The 13,892-nt window shown below is 41.7% G+C and overlaps 1 protein-coding gene across 3 annotated transcripts in view; it reads right to left on the bottom strand.

Annotated features, from left to right (window-relative positions):
• The window catches only part of LOC125458253 (dedicator of cytokinesis protein 2-like), a 604,879-nt gene that overhangs the window by 468,318 nt on the left and 122,669 nt on the right, over window positions 1-13,892 (bottom strand). For all 3 annotated transcript variants that reach the window (XM_048543364.1, XM_059650772.1, XM_059650774.1), the window contains exons 11-12: window positions 8,539-8,614; window positions 5,230-5,309 (exon numbers count right to left, since the gene is read on the bottom strand). In XM_048543364.1, coding sequence (XP_048399321.1) covers window positions 5,230-5,309; window positions 8,539-8,614 — 156 coding nt within the window. The remainder of the gene's footprint in view (window positions 1-5,229; window positions 5,310-8,538; window positions 8,615-13,892) is intronic.

Raw genomic sequence — 13,892 nt, 5'->3', positions numbered from 1 at the left:
ATCCGAGTGCTGTACAGATACAGTTGATGGCCATTTCGACCTGAGGGAAACCAGTAATTGCTGCAAATCCTGGAAGGTGTTACATGCATCCCTGGGTTTGAAAGGAACTGGAGTGGGGTCTGTTCGATGCTGCTATGATGTCACAGTTACAGGGCTGCCTCCAAAGTCAAGTGACTGCAAGGCAGCCTGAGGAAGCGGCACATATAGGGGATGGCAATGAGAAGGCCAAGACTGCCTTTCACTCATCTGCAAGGAGCTACCATTGGCTCACCCTCTATCACTACATGGCTCGATGACTCTGAAGACCCTTGTTCCCCTCTTCAGGAGCTGTGAGTTCATACACGACTGCAGCTCCTGAGCCCTATATTTCTGGTTTCGTTAATGCTGGGTGTTCTTCTTCCTCCTCATTCTCAACCTTATTAGTACTAATACAGCTGCTGAGTGAAGTCAGCAATATTTGACATGGAAGTACTGATGTCTGAGGAAGTATAAGTAATAAAATGTTTTGTTTCCTATTTGAGATCTGTTATCATGAAGCGAATATTTGGGCCCTTAACAGGTGCTTGTGTGTTGAATGAAAGCCTGTTCTTTCTACCTGTTGAGGGGCATCCTCTTTAACCCATGATTTGGTTTTCTCTTCCCTCAGCCTCTACAGTTTACAAATTAGGACTAGTAGGCTATTCAGCCCTTCAAGCCTATTCTGCCATTCAGTAAGTCCATGGCAAATCCAAATGTGTTCTGAATTCCATATGCCCATCTATTCTCATCTTCTGAAAATTTAGATGGTTATGTACATTGTCTAACTCCTGAATAGCTATTAAAAAGCCTCAAACCTAACTATATCTTCCCTAGGTCACTTATTACCCATAGACCCTAGCCAGATACCCCGTCCCTCTTGTTCCTTGTTTGTATGTTCAATTAGTCTCAACAGCATGAGGCCCAATCCCTATTCCATCTCATGAGAATTGGGAACCAGGCTTATTGCCCTACCTGTTGTGAAGTTTGGTGCAATGGGTCAGACCTGCTCTCTTTTAGGGAACTAAAGATGACAAAGATTTAACAGCAAATCGTGGAAGGCTCACCATCTGACAATATCATCAATATTAAACCCTTATCAATTTTTATCGATGAACCATACAAAGCATTCTATCCAGATATATCGCTGGGCTTTGAACACAGCCCAGACAATCACACATCCAATGACTCCACGTATATTTCTCCCTGCCTCAGGAAGGCAGCCAACATAATCAAATACCCCTGTCAGAATTACAATCTCTTCTAACCCCTTCAGTCAGGCAGAAGACACAAAAACTTAAGCACACGTGCCAACAGCTTCAAGAACAGCTTCTTCCATGCTGTTATTAAATTTCTGAATAGACCTCTCAAATTTTAAATTTAATGTTGATCTCACTCTTTATGCACTTCTCTGCATGCATAACATTGTATTCCTCGCTCTGTTCATTTACCCTAATGCACTTTGTATGGTATGATCCACCTGTACTGCCCACAAAACAAAACTTTCCACTCTACCTAGGAACATGTGACAATAATAAATCAAATCAAATCAAATCAAGAATAAGACATGGGTGTTATTTGAGACTCAGCTGACATGGGAACTATTGGGCTATTTTAATTTCAGGATCAAGCAGATACAGAGCATGGATGCAAGAGATGGGTAGAATTGTGTTGCCAAATCATTCCAGGTGTTATCGATGGACTCATAGCATCCATTGCTATCTTGGAGATTAATTAAAGGAAAACTTAGGGAAAGTGCAGCTACGACTGTGAGACAAAGGACTGAGTCAGTTGAAATATTTAGTCAATGAAAGATGAGGTGATAAACAAACTTAAACTGAAGAGTAGTTTATTTATTTTAATTACAGAATGAGTTTGATAATTACACATTATGGGAGCGGTGGAGTCCTCGAATAGAAAGCAAAAAAAATTGCAAAGAAGAGAGATTTATCATCACACCTCTATGGTAGAATGGGCAACAAGTTAATTGGTGAATTAAATCTGAGAGTGATTGACCTCAGCAAGCTTAAAAACAATCATTTGCATTTACCGTATATACCCAAGAAAACGCAACCTCGTGTTAAACTAAGCCCCATGATTTCTGATCTACAGTAAACTTGATTTGTCAAGTACCACATGTAAAAGATAACCCTAGCTTTTCAGGAATCAAAGCCCAAAAGATCTAGAAACAAAGTTTATTCCTGGAGTCAAAGATTTGATTTCATTGCAGGTGCACATAGTTACCAACGTTCTAGGATTAATAAACTTTCATGTGGATGAAAAGTATCTAGTTTGTAATGTCATCAAATAATTAAGTTTTTTTTAAGTAAAATGAATGTATTAATGTTTTGGCTTTCACTTCATTTTATTGCAAGAACTTTCTCAGTTAGATTTTACTTAACGACCAAGTGTACATGCCAATCCTTCAAATAATTATTTGTGCAAAAATCCAATCCATGATCTTTGACCTCAAAACAAGGTTTGATTTTTACATGAATATCTCAACCACAATATGAACAAGGAGGAAGGTGTGGAATGAAAGGATGAGTCATGGAGAGCACTGCTGCCGTGAGGGAAGCCAAGGGTTTGTCTTTCCCCTAACTCTTACCATTAAATTTGTTAGGATGTAAATACTATTGTTGGATTATTTCTTGGCCACAGCCTATCAGATTGAATAGCTGGCTGATGAGTAGGGGGAGCTCTGACACCAGGTTACCTCCAACATTTTTGTCCCTTCTTGTAACATCTTCCTGTGCAAACTCAGGATTTGCAAAACCTGCCCTCTTTGCTGCCTCATTTTCTACTGTTCAGGGAGTGAAACTCCTTCTAGGTGAAGCCACGAGTTAATTGCAATTATTTCTGTTCAGTACACTGTGTTCTCACCTCACAATACAGTCTTGTCAATAACAGGGAGACTGAGTGCAGTTTAGATGATTCCCTCACAGTCTCTAAGTGTGATGCTCAATTTCCATTTGCTTGCCATTTCAATTCACTGCTCCATCCTGCTCTGATCTCTCTGCCCTCCATCTCCTACACTGTTACAGTGATGTTCAATGGAAGCATTATCTTTCAACTGGGTTTTTTACAACTTTCCTTCCTCACTTTGGGTTACATGATTTCAGATTTCAACCACCGCTCCCATTTTTTAGAGAGCCAAGGCTTAGTAATGAGTCTGTTATTGCCATTTATAACTCCTATTACCATTAGCTTTTATTGTGCATCATCATACTATTGTTTATTTCCGATTTCTACTATTACAGAATCTTACTTTTGTTCTTTCCTTTCTATTCCTCCTCTCCTTGTACATACTTAAAAATCTGAAATATTTTCTAATTTCTTTGAATGCTGATCAGACATTGTTGACCTGACATATTTATTATGGAGTAGTTTGTTTTTTAAGGACTATCTTAGAGGACATCCAGAGACACAAGATTTAGGAGGAAAATTCTCAACTTGGAGCCTAGAGAATTGAATGCGTGGCCGCAGTGATGGGACTGAAGAAGCCACAATTGGGTCAATGCTGAGCCTCCAGAATCTTGCAGAACTGAGGGAGATTACAGATATAAGGAGGAGCAAGGCCACAGAGAGATTTAAACCAAAGATTGGGAATTTTAAGTCGGCCAGGAGCCAATGAGGATCAGCCCAAACACTAATGGGAAAACAAGACTTTTGTAAGAAGTTTAAAAAACACACTTCAGAGTTTTGGTTAAGCTAAAGTTTATGGAGAGTGGTAGATGAGAGATTGGCCAGGGCAGCCTTGGAATAATGAAATCTGGAGACAACAAAAACATTTTTGAAGGTTTCAATGGTCAACCTGTGGCTAGGGCTGAGACAAGCAAGCGCGCAGAATTGAAAGTAGGAGTCTTTTGGCAATGGAGATGATTTTGGGAAGCTCGGGTGAAGGCCAATCTGATTCAACCTCACATAGTGATGGCGGAGAATGATGGAAACAGAGAAGGCAAAAGGCAGGGAGTCAAAGACAACAGATTTGGCTTTTGAAAGAATGAATGAGCAAGACTTGTGAAAGAATTCATACAGTCATAAAATTACACAGCACGTAAACAGATCCTTTGGTCCAACTCGCCCATGCCGACCAGATATCCTAAACAGATCTAATCTCATTTGCCAGCATTTGGTTCACACACATCTCAACCCTTCCTACTCATATACTTATCCAGATGTTTTTTAGATGTTGTATTATCTCCACTATCTCCTCTGGCAGCTCATCCCATACATGCACTATACTCTGCATTGTAAAAGATGTCACTCAGGCCCCTTCTAGATCTTTTTCCCTCTCGTCTTAAAGCTGTACCCTCTAGTTTTGGACTCCCTTAAACCTAGGTAAAAGACATTAAACATTTGCTCTATCCATGCCGCTCATGATTTTATAAACCTCTATAAGGTCACCCCTCAGTTTCAGGGGAAAAATAGCCAACATTTTAGCCTCTCCCTAAAGCTCCAGCACTCCATTCCCAGCAGCGCCCATGTAAATCTTCCAATGGCTCTTATAAATATTACAAATGGTCATAGAATTTGGCTGTAGGAAATTTCCTACATTTATAATCCAGATCATTTAACAGCATGTGCTCCAGTACAGGCCAATAGTGGGACCCATTTAGTCCAATATCATATCATCAAAATGTGTTCCTAAATAACGAATTTGAATTCTTTAGGTTTATTATTTCTTCCAACATAGCTGTGGGCGCCATTTCACTAGGACAAAGAGAGAAGATCACCGATAGGATGGAACCCAATTTTCTAAAGCTACTCAATTCAGTTTCACCTCCGTACCAAACCCCACCACAAAAAGTATGGAATCAAGCTTCACTCCTGGACATTAATAGATCATTCCAACTAGCACCCAAATAGAGGAATAGTGCCATTAGATGAGACAATAAACTGGTGTCTTAACTACCTATTCTGATGGAGATTAATGATCCATCACCCAGAGAGTTCTCAACCAATGCCTAAACACAGACTAACTGCTCAGTGATCTTGTGTGCTTTTACTGTTTGAAGCCTGCCATTATTGTCCACATGACAGCAGTTCCTGTATTTCACATTAATTCATATCAGATATTTCTGTGAAATCCAGTAAAGCACGTCAGTATATTTTAACATTAATAGGTAATTTTAACAATGCATTCATCAATTTTAATATTATGTGCAAATAAGACAGGAAAAAAGTTCCACATTGTTCGATTAAGAGGATTACCTTGACCCTTTTCATCCCCTGTCTTGGTAGAAATTACTCTATTAAGTAGAGAGTGCAGAAAATCATTTTCTGCCATAAACCTGCAACAAATAATACAATTAAAATTAGTGAGATGAAAAGAAAGCAGCTTACAACTGTCAAAGTAATTCTTTCATTGGAGAGTTTGAATGTGAAGATGTTTCTGAACATCATGATATCTATTTCCAATTGGAAACAGTATCTGCATCACTGCAATACAAATCAAACAGAAAGTAGTTAAGACACGGCAAAATATAACAGTTATAAATATTCATACCAAGGACATCTGAAAGCATTTGGCCTGAATTGTTGCCATTTGTTTTGGATTACCAAATAAAGTAGGACCATTTTCCAGAAGAGAGTGTCATATGAGCTCTTACCTCCAATAGCTCTTCCTACCCTCCCAGAATTAATCACACACCCAATGTCCAACAATCTCAGCTATTGGTCAGTAATGGTGACTGCAATACGCACAATCGCCCATGCAGCTGGATATGCTTTACACATTGATGCTTTGTAACCAGTCAGAGTGAAAACTGAGGCTCTTCTGCTTTCTGATCATGCAACCCAAGCAAAACAGAAGAACAAAATGCCTCAATGATTACTCTCCCAGATTATATGAGTTAAACCTTAATTCTGGAAGACTGGGATAATTTGCAAATGTCATCTTACTGAGGAGCCATAATGCTGGCAGCCTTGATGTTGTCCTGTTTCTTTACTTGTAGGTCCTGCCTTTCACTGGACCGTGTAAATGGCTTTAGTTTCTGATTGCATGTTTCCAGTTGTCTCAGAATAGGATCATCTCAACTAGTTACTCTTCATCTCCCACATTCTACTTTCAGACTTTTTTATTATTATTCATTCATGGGATGTAGGCATCCATGGTTGGGTCAGCACTTACGGCCCATCCCTAATTGTATTTGACAGTGAGACACATTGCTGTGGGTTTGGAGTCACATGTAGGCCAGACCAGGTAAAGATGGCAGGTTCCTTCCCAAAAGGACATTAGACTTTACACCTCATTTCTAGTTGTTGGAGTAGCTTTGCCACAGATTTCTGTTGTCATGATCCAAGCAGCAATCTGATGGAGCGAATAGCCTGCCCGTTATGGAAATCAGCCAATTTTTCCAAACTATTGATTTCAGATTGCCATCTAACCAGTCAAGTCAATTCGCTACCAAGCTGCATAGCCTTAATAAGAGATAGCAAGGTGCAGCGTTGAATGAACACAGTAGGCCAAGTAGCATCATAGGACCAAGAAAGCTGATGTTTTGGGCCTAGACCCTTTTTCTGAAGAAGGGTCTAGTCCCGAAACACCAGCTTTCCTGTTCCTCTGGTGCTGCTTGGCCTGCTGTTTTCATCCAGCTCTACACTTTGTTATCTCAGATTCTCCAGCATCTGAAGTTCCTACTTCCTCTGCATAGCAATAATGTATGCAGAACTGGTTGAACTTCTGTTTCACAATCTGAATTTGTCTTTCTGCAAAAAAAAACTGTAAACTTGGAGGGCATGTGTTCAGCAAATGTTCATCTGTTACTGAAATATATTGAAGGTATATTTTACATAATTTATTTTAACAGAAGCTGTTGTATGGGTGAGAATATGTCTCAGGGCGGAGCCAATGGTTGATTAATCGAATTACTTTGGAATTACTTCAACCCGTACTTTTACTTAATTAATCAAATTTTTACAATTCTGTAGTAAAGTGGCTTTTTTTCTCTAATGCCACGATTTGTATTGCAAAATGTTATTAATGAGTGAGCATTGTATTAAAATGCAAATGCATGCAAATGAAAATGTATCTGTTTCCTCATGGGACCTTGCAGCATTGAGTTTAACTGCTCCATTTACCGACATAACAAAGGGGCTGATCTTTGAACTTTCTTAGCTCAGTCCAAATTGCACTGAGAAATTCATTGTTTGTCATAAGATCCTAGTGAATTCTCCCACTCATTAATTACCTGCCTTGCTCCTAAAACATCCAACTGCTGCCCCATTTTATCACAAGCCATTGCCCTGGCCTGAGTCGCTACTCACCAGTTGTCCACCAAACTCCACACCCACATCTTCTATAAAAGACTACAGGGAACTTTGATTACCACAGGCACTCTGAAGCTGCCCTGCTCTGTCACAGACTGAATCTGAGCACAGTGGAGAAGAGAAAAGTGGAAACACAATTCTCCTGGTGTATGGGGTCAGGAGTGGTATCAAGGTTGAAGGTCATCATCTGGGTCAATGCCATCTCCAGGGTCCAGAGGAACAGCCAGCAAGGCCATTCAATAGGGTTAGGTGCCTTCTCTACCCTATCATGGTCTGTGCCGCATTCTTCTTTCTGCCACTCTTACTGTTCATTTACCACTTCCTGTCACTTACAGTCCCTGCACCCCAACATCACATCTTATTAACTCTGTATGCTGCTAAAATTACTGTCTCCTCAGTCCCTCAGAACACTTTCAACACCTTTCTTTCACATACCCCAGCTCTAACAGACGTATCACCCGCTGTCAGCTCACTTCCTTGCCCCATTTCTGACACCACAGGAGAAGGCAGCCCCAAACTTCAATAGATGTGTGCATTTGTGTGTGTGTGTGTGTGTGTGTGTGTGTGTGTGTGTGTGTGTGTGTGTGTGTGTAGCCTGTGTAATTGTATGTGTGCTCCTCTTCCAACACCTTCCAATCTCAGTGAGATCCCAGATCTCCACATCGCTCTTCAAATCTCCCCAACACACCACCCAACCTGTCTTTCAATGGATAAAAACCAGAAGAACTGCAGATGTCAGAAAGCAGAAACAAAGAAACAAAGTTGCTGGAAAAACTCAGCAGGCCTGGCAGAATCTGTGGAGAGAAATCAAAATTAATGCTTCGGGTCCAGTGACCCTTCCTCAGAACTGAATAACTCATTGTTTCCTGGTTATGCGTAATGAACAGTGTGTCAACCTAAAGGAGATTCAAAACCATTTCCAGAGAGCTGTTCTGCATTTTTTGGACAGCTGTTGAGTAGCGACTCAAAATTTCTGTAGAAATCTGGTTTTTGATTGGTCACTTTAACATTCATTTCATTATTTCTTCAGCTCAGAAAGACCACATCACATGTTGACAATTTCAAATCTTGACAACATTGGAATTAAAGGACCAATAAGAATGCGCACAAGATGAGAGTTGTGTTGATAACAAATATCAGCCAATGGGAATCTTTACACTTGACCTCTTGTTTAAAGGGACATCATTATCCAAAACAAATGAAGCCATCATGCTCGCCCTGCCCAAACTGACAAACTACTGTTTGGCTTACGGATGGAAAGGGATAAAATGTTGTTTCTCTTCGTCACTTTCTGCTTTGCACTTCACAATATCGGTGATGTCCATCACTAAAGAGAGAGAGAGAGAGAGAGAGAGTTAGGCAGAACCAGGAAATATTACAGCTTTAAAACGAAAAATCAGAGGGTAAGCATTTATCACAATTTGTCACAGTAAATTGTGGAACTAAATTCTTTAAATCAAATTATTTGAGCTTTAGCACCAGTAAAGTGTTCAGAAATGGTTTTGGGTGGGATGGGCCTGGGTGGGATGCTGCGAAGGTCGGTGTGGACTTGTTGGGCTGAGAGACCTGTTTCCACACTGTAGGGGTTCTATGAAAACCTATTCCACCTCACCCACCCTCATTTTATCTATAAATATGAGCCAATAACATTTAAATTTGTGTTTAGATTGCTCCTTAAAAACTTCCCAGTGCAATTCCAAGGAACTGTATCAGACAAAACGTAACACCGAGCCATGTAAGAAGATAGATGATGAAAAGCTTGATTAAAGAGGCATCGAATGTTAAAGAAGGAAGTGGACAATGGAGGAGTTCAGAGAAGGAATTCCCGAGGCAAGCACCTAGGCAGCTGAAGGTATAAGTGGGGTGACAAAAATCGAGGATGCTCAAGAGGCCAGAATTGGAGGAAGATAATAAAATGTGAGGCTGGATGAACACAGCAGGCCAAGCAGCATCTCAGGAGCACAAAAGCTGACGTTTCGGGCCTAGACCCTTCATCAGAGAGGGGGATGGGGGGAGGGAACTGGAATAAATAGGGAGAGAGGGGGAGGCGGACCGAAGATGGAGAGCAAAGAAGATAGGTGGAGAGGGTGTAGGTGGGGAGGTAGGGAGGGGATAGGTCAGTCCAGGGAAGACGGACAGGTCAAGGAGGTGGGATGAGGTTAGTAGGTAGCTGGGGGTGCGGCTGGGGGTGGGAGGAAGGGATGGGTGAGAGGAAGAACCGGTTAGGGAGGCAGAGACAGGTTGGACTGGTTTTGGGATGCAGTGGGTGGGGGGGAAGAGCTGGGCTGGTTGTGTGGTGCAGTGGGGGGAGGGGATGAACTGGGCTGGTTTAGGGATGCAGTGGGGGAAGGGGAGATTTTGAAACTGGTGAAGTCCACATTGATACCATATGGCTGCAGGGTTCCCAGGCGGAATATGAGTTGCTGTTCCTGCAACCTTCGGGTTAACCACCCGAAGGTTGCAGGAACAGCAACTCATATTCCGCCTGGGCCCACCCGAAGGTTGCAGGAACAGCAACTCATATTCCGCCTGGGAACCCTGCAGCCATATGGTATCAATGTGGACTTCACCAGTTTCAAAATCTCCCCTTCCCCCACTGCATCCCTAAACCAGCCCAGTTCATCCCCTCCCCCCACTGCACCACACAACCAGCCCAGCTCTTCCCCCCCACCCACTGCATCCCAAAACCAGTCCAACCTGTCTCTGCCTCCCTAACCGGTTCTTCCTCTCACCCATCCCTTCCTCCCACCCCCAGCCGCACCCCCAGCTACCTACTAACCTCATCCCACCTCCTTGACCTGTCCGTCTTCCCTGGACTGACCTATCCCCTCCCTACCTCCCCACCTACACCCTCTCCACCTATCTTCTTTGCTCTCCATCTTCGGTCCGCCTCCCCCTCTCTCCCTATTTATTCCAGTTCCCTCCCCCCATCCCCCTCTCTGATGAAGGGTCTAGGCCCGAAACGTCAGCTTTTGTGCTCCTGAGATGCTGCTTGGCCTGCTGTGTTCATCCAGCCTCACATTTTATTATCTTGGAATCTCCAGCATCTGCAGTTCCCATTATCTCAGAATTGGAGGAACACAGATTTGGAGGCTGATAGGATGCTACAGAATTATACAGAATAGGAGCATGGAGAGCTTTGATTTAGCAGCCCGGGAGATGGTCATGAGCTCAAGCTTAACTTTTTGAGCCCAAGACTACTTAAGTTATAAAACATTGGCAGCCAATCAAACTACTGTCCATGAGTCACCTTGTATCTCTGTCAACAATGTCCTTAGTTTCTGATAAAGTCCCAGCCTTCTAAACTGTCAGGCAGAGTGTTGATCCTGGAATGAGTGCCTACCCTAAGATACGAGGATACAATATGCATCTCCTGATTTAATTAATCCAGAGCAGCTATTCACCTGTACTGAATAGGAACAAACTCTAACGATTGTCAAAGGCAATTGTCATTGAATGTACTCAACCTAGTTAACTCACCCTTGGCATTTCTATTGTTTATTGCAATGCTGGCAGATCTAGGACTAATCTGATATGTATCTTGCCACTTGAGAAGATTAACTAATTACCACTTGGAGCTGCTATTGTGTGAGCCAAGATGAACCATGGCGTGAAAAACTTAATGGACAAAGAAGCCAGTGGCTCATTTGTAAAAAGAGTGAATGATTTGGGACTTGGAATTTAATCCTTAATATGTTACTCAGCCAGCACATTCAGAAAATTCAACATGGGCCACCTAGACAAAAATTAATCTTTCAAAAAATGTCACATAAATGCTCGACACCATTGTAGAGCAGCTTTCTTTTGTTCGTCGTAAAATTTGCACCAGTATCTTTGATTATATACAAAGAGAGATTCTAGAACTACTGGTCATATTTTACAGATTAGGGCCAGACAGTTCAGGAGAGATGTTAGGAAGCACTTCTACAGACTCTCTTCCACAAATGGTAGTAAATGCATTATCAGTTGTTAACTTGAATCTGAGAGATTTTTTTTGCTAAGCAAATGTATTAAGGGATATGGGCCAAACGCTGGAGTTCGGCTACAGATTAGCCATGATCACATTGAATGGCAGAACAGGCTCAATGATCTGAATTGTATACTCCCTGTTCCTTTGTTGAGGAAATGTCAGTGTATCTTGAAAATGATCTGGGCAATAGCCTGGATTAATAGAATCCTCTCAAATATGGGTTTCAATAACTGAAACGTGGACTTCTCCTTCCCTCCTGATGCTGCCGTGTTCTTCCAGCTCCTGTAAGTCTACCTCAGTTTCCAGCATCTACAGTTTTTTTGTGTCTGTCACAACAAGCTCTTCAATTCTGAAGAAGAGTCATATCAGACTCAAAACGTTAACTCTCTTCTCTTTCCATTGATGTTGCCAAACCTGCTGAGTTCCTTTAGCATTTTCTGTGTTTGTATCCTTTTAATCCCTTCTCCTCGCTTTGGTCACTGAACATAAACCTTCCTGTTCTCTTGCTCCCCTACCCAGAGAGTAGTAGAGGAAGGTAGTGCCATGCTAAAAAGGTGGAAACTGTTGACATAGAGATGATTAATGAGCTAGGAGATGACGAGGTGGCAGGACACCCACTTGCCTGGCATTAACCCTGCCTTGCCACTTGCCTTAAATTTGATGGCTGAGCATACACCAATTTCTGAGGCTGGAAAACTTTATCATTGCTTCATCGATATTCATTAATGTTGGCAAGATGCATGTGGGAGAGTCTGACCAAGAAGAGTCAGAAGACATTTGCTGCTCCATTTGTTGAAGGCAAGATGGTGTCAGGATACAATATTAAATTATTTCATCACAGCAGCTATTTCATAAATGTCTCCAACACTCATCTCTCAGAATGTCAAAAATGCAAGATAAACAGAATGGCACATTGGCTGTGACTGGAATAAAGCCCAAAACTGCAGGATAATGGCTCCTCCCTCTGGTCCCCTGTCAGGCATCGTGTTAAATGATCTTGGGCAGTCTGAAGTTATTTCCGTGGCAGGAATGCAACGGCAAATTGGTATTTCTTCATCGATCACTGTCCAAGGCATGGAAGGCAGAAAAGGAAAATTACAAGTCAGCGCGGGGAACAAGATGTTACCTTACGATGTCGGCTTTTAAGTAAATTACTGGGTCTGATTCCAGTATTTGGATGCAATTAGTTTTGACACGATGCCTGCTCTGCAAAAAAATTGCCTGTTGCCGAGGGCTTGGCACATTGGGTGGCCCATCAAGTAGCTGTCAGTTTGTGCATAACAATGCTCTGAGATGAACCTTTGGAAGGGGAGAAGGAAGCACAAGAGAACAGCTTGGGTGGGAGACTGAAAGCAAATAAAACTGGCAAAAACTACAAGCAAAGACAGAGAAGGTAAAATCAGAAAAATATTCTGTGGTGATTGGAACCAAGTGGATCTTGTTGACTATGAGATTCTTGATCGGTATTGTTAGTCTGTGCCAATCAGGAAATTTTGGCTGACCAATATAAACAGAGCATTTAGAATCTCCTCAACTCAGGGACTGATTCTGAGCTGGCTGCCCATAGCCAAGTAAATAAAGGGTGACTCAGTGACGGCATGCCAGTCTCTGTGAAGCTATTTCATATTCCAATTTTCCACACAGTCCTCTCTGATTGCAGGATCATTTCAAACTGAATTAGAATAATTTGTGCTTAGCAATCCTTTCAGAACAATGAGCTTCCTAGGAATCATTTAAATTGAAGAGCATTCTTGAAAACCTCTCAATTCACCAGCCTTCCATTTAATTTAAACTGAAATTTAATTTGGATTTAAATGTAACAAACTTAAGCTACCTCAATGTGGTGCATATAGGATCTAGAGTGAAAAGACTATGTCACAACAAGAATTGCAGAATTCAGAAGGACGCTCCATCAGGTGAGGCAATATTACATGTTTATCTTAATGTTCTGACTGACAATTGACACTGTTCCAATCAAAGGAAATCAACTCATTGTCATTCTTATGGCTGGAATGCACAAAGCACCATCTTGTGGCAGACCTTTCAGATAACAATCTGCAAGGATGTGATGAAATCACACTTATTAAACATTAAATTTCCTTTCAGAACCACTCTGGTTCGATCACATTACATGCTGGGTAGAAGAAAGCTCCCTGAACAAATGGAATAGAAGTTCCTTCACTCTGCATGTTATAAATAGACAGATTGAATACATTTAGGCCATCTGAAGAAACTGGATATAGAAAAAGCCGTAAACCCTGATTTTCTTCCTAGTTGAAATTCTAAAGCAAGTAGTTCACCTCTTGCTTCCTCCAAACCTGTCTTCCATCTACAAGGCAAAAGTTCAAAGTGTGATGGAATAATCTCCATTTCCCTGGATATGTGCAGCTCCAGCAACACTCAAGAAGGTCCACTCAATCCAGATAAAAGTAGACCATTGTTATAACACCACTAGCTCACCCTAGCTGAGCGTTGTGTATAACATTTTTTTTAAAAATTCACTCACAGGACATGGGGGCCTCTGCACAGGCCAGCTTTTATTGTCTAACCCTAATTGCCCAGAGAGCTGTTAAGAATTAACTACATTGTTGTGGGTCTGGAGTCACATCCAAGCCAGACCCCATCAGATTAGCAG

This window comes from Stegostoma tigrinum, chromosome 13 (genome assembly GCF_030684315.1).
Source record: "Stegostoma tigrinum isolate sSteTig4 chromosome 13, sSteTig4.hap1, whole genome shotgun sequence".
NCBI classification, from domain to species: Eukaryota; Metazoa; Chordata; class Chondrichthyes; order Orectolobiformes; family Stegostomatidae; genus Stegostoma; species Stegostoma tigrinum.
The sequence above is the reverse complement of the archived record's forward strand: the minus strand, read 5'-3'. Positions and strand labels throughout refer to the sequence as shown.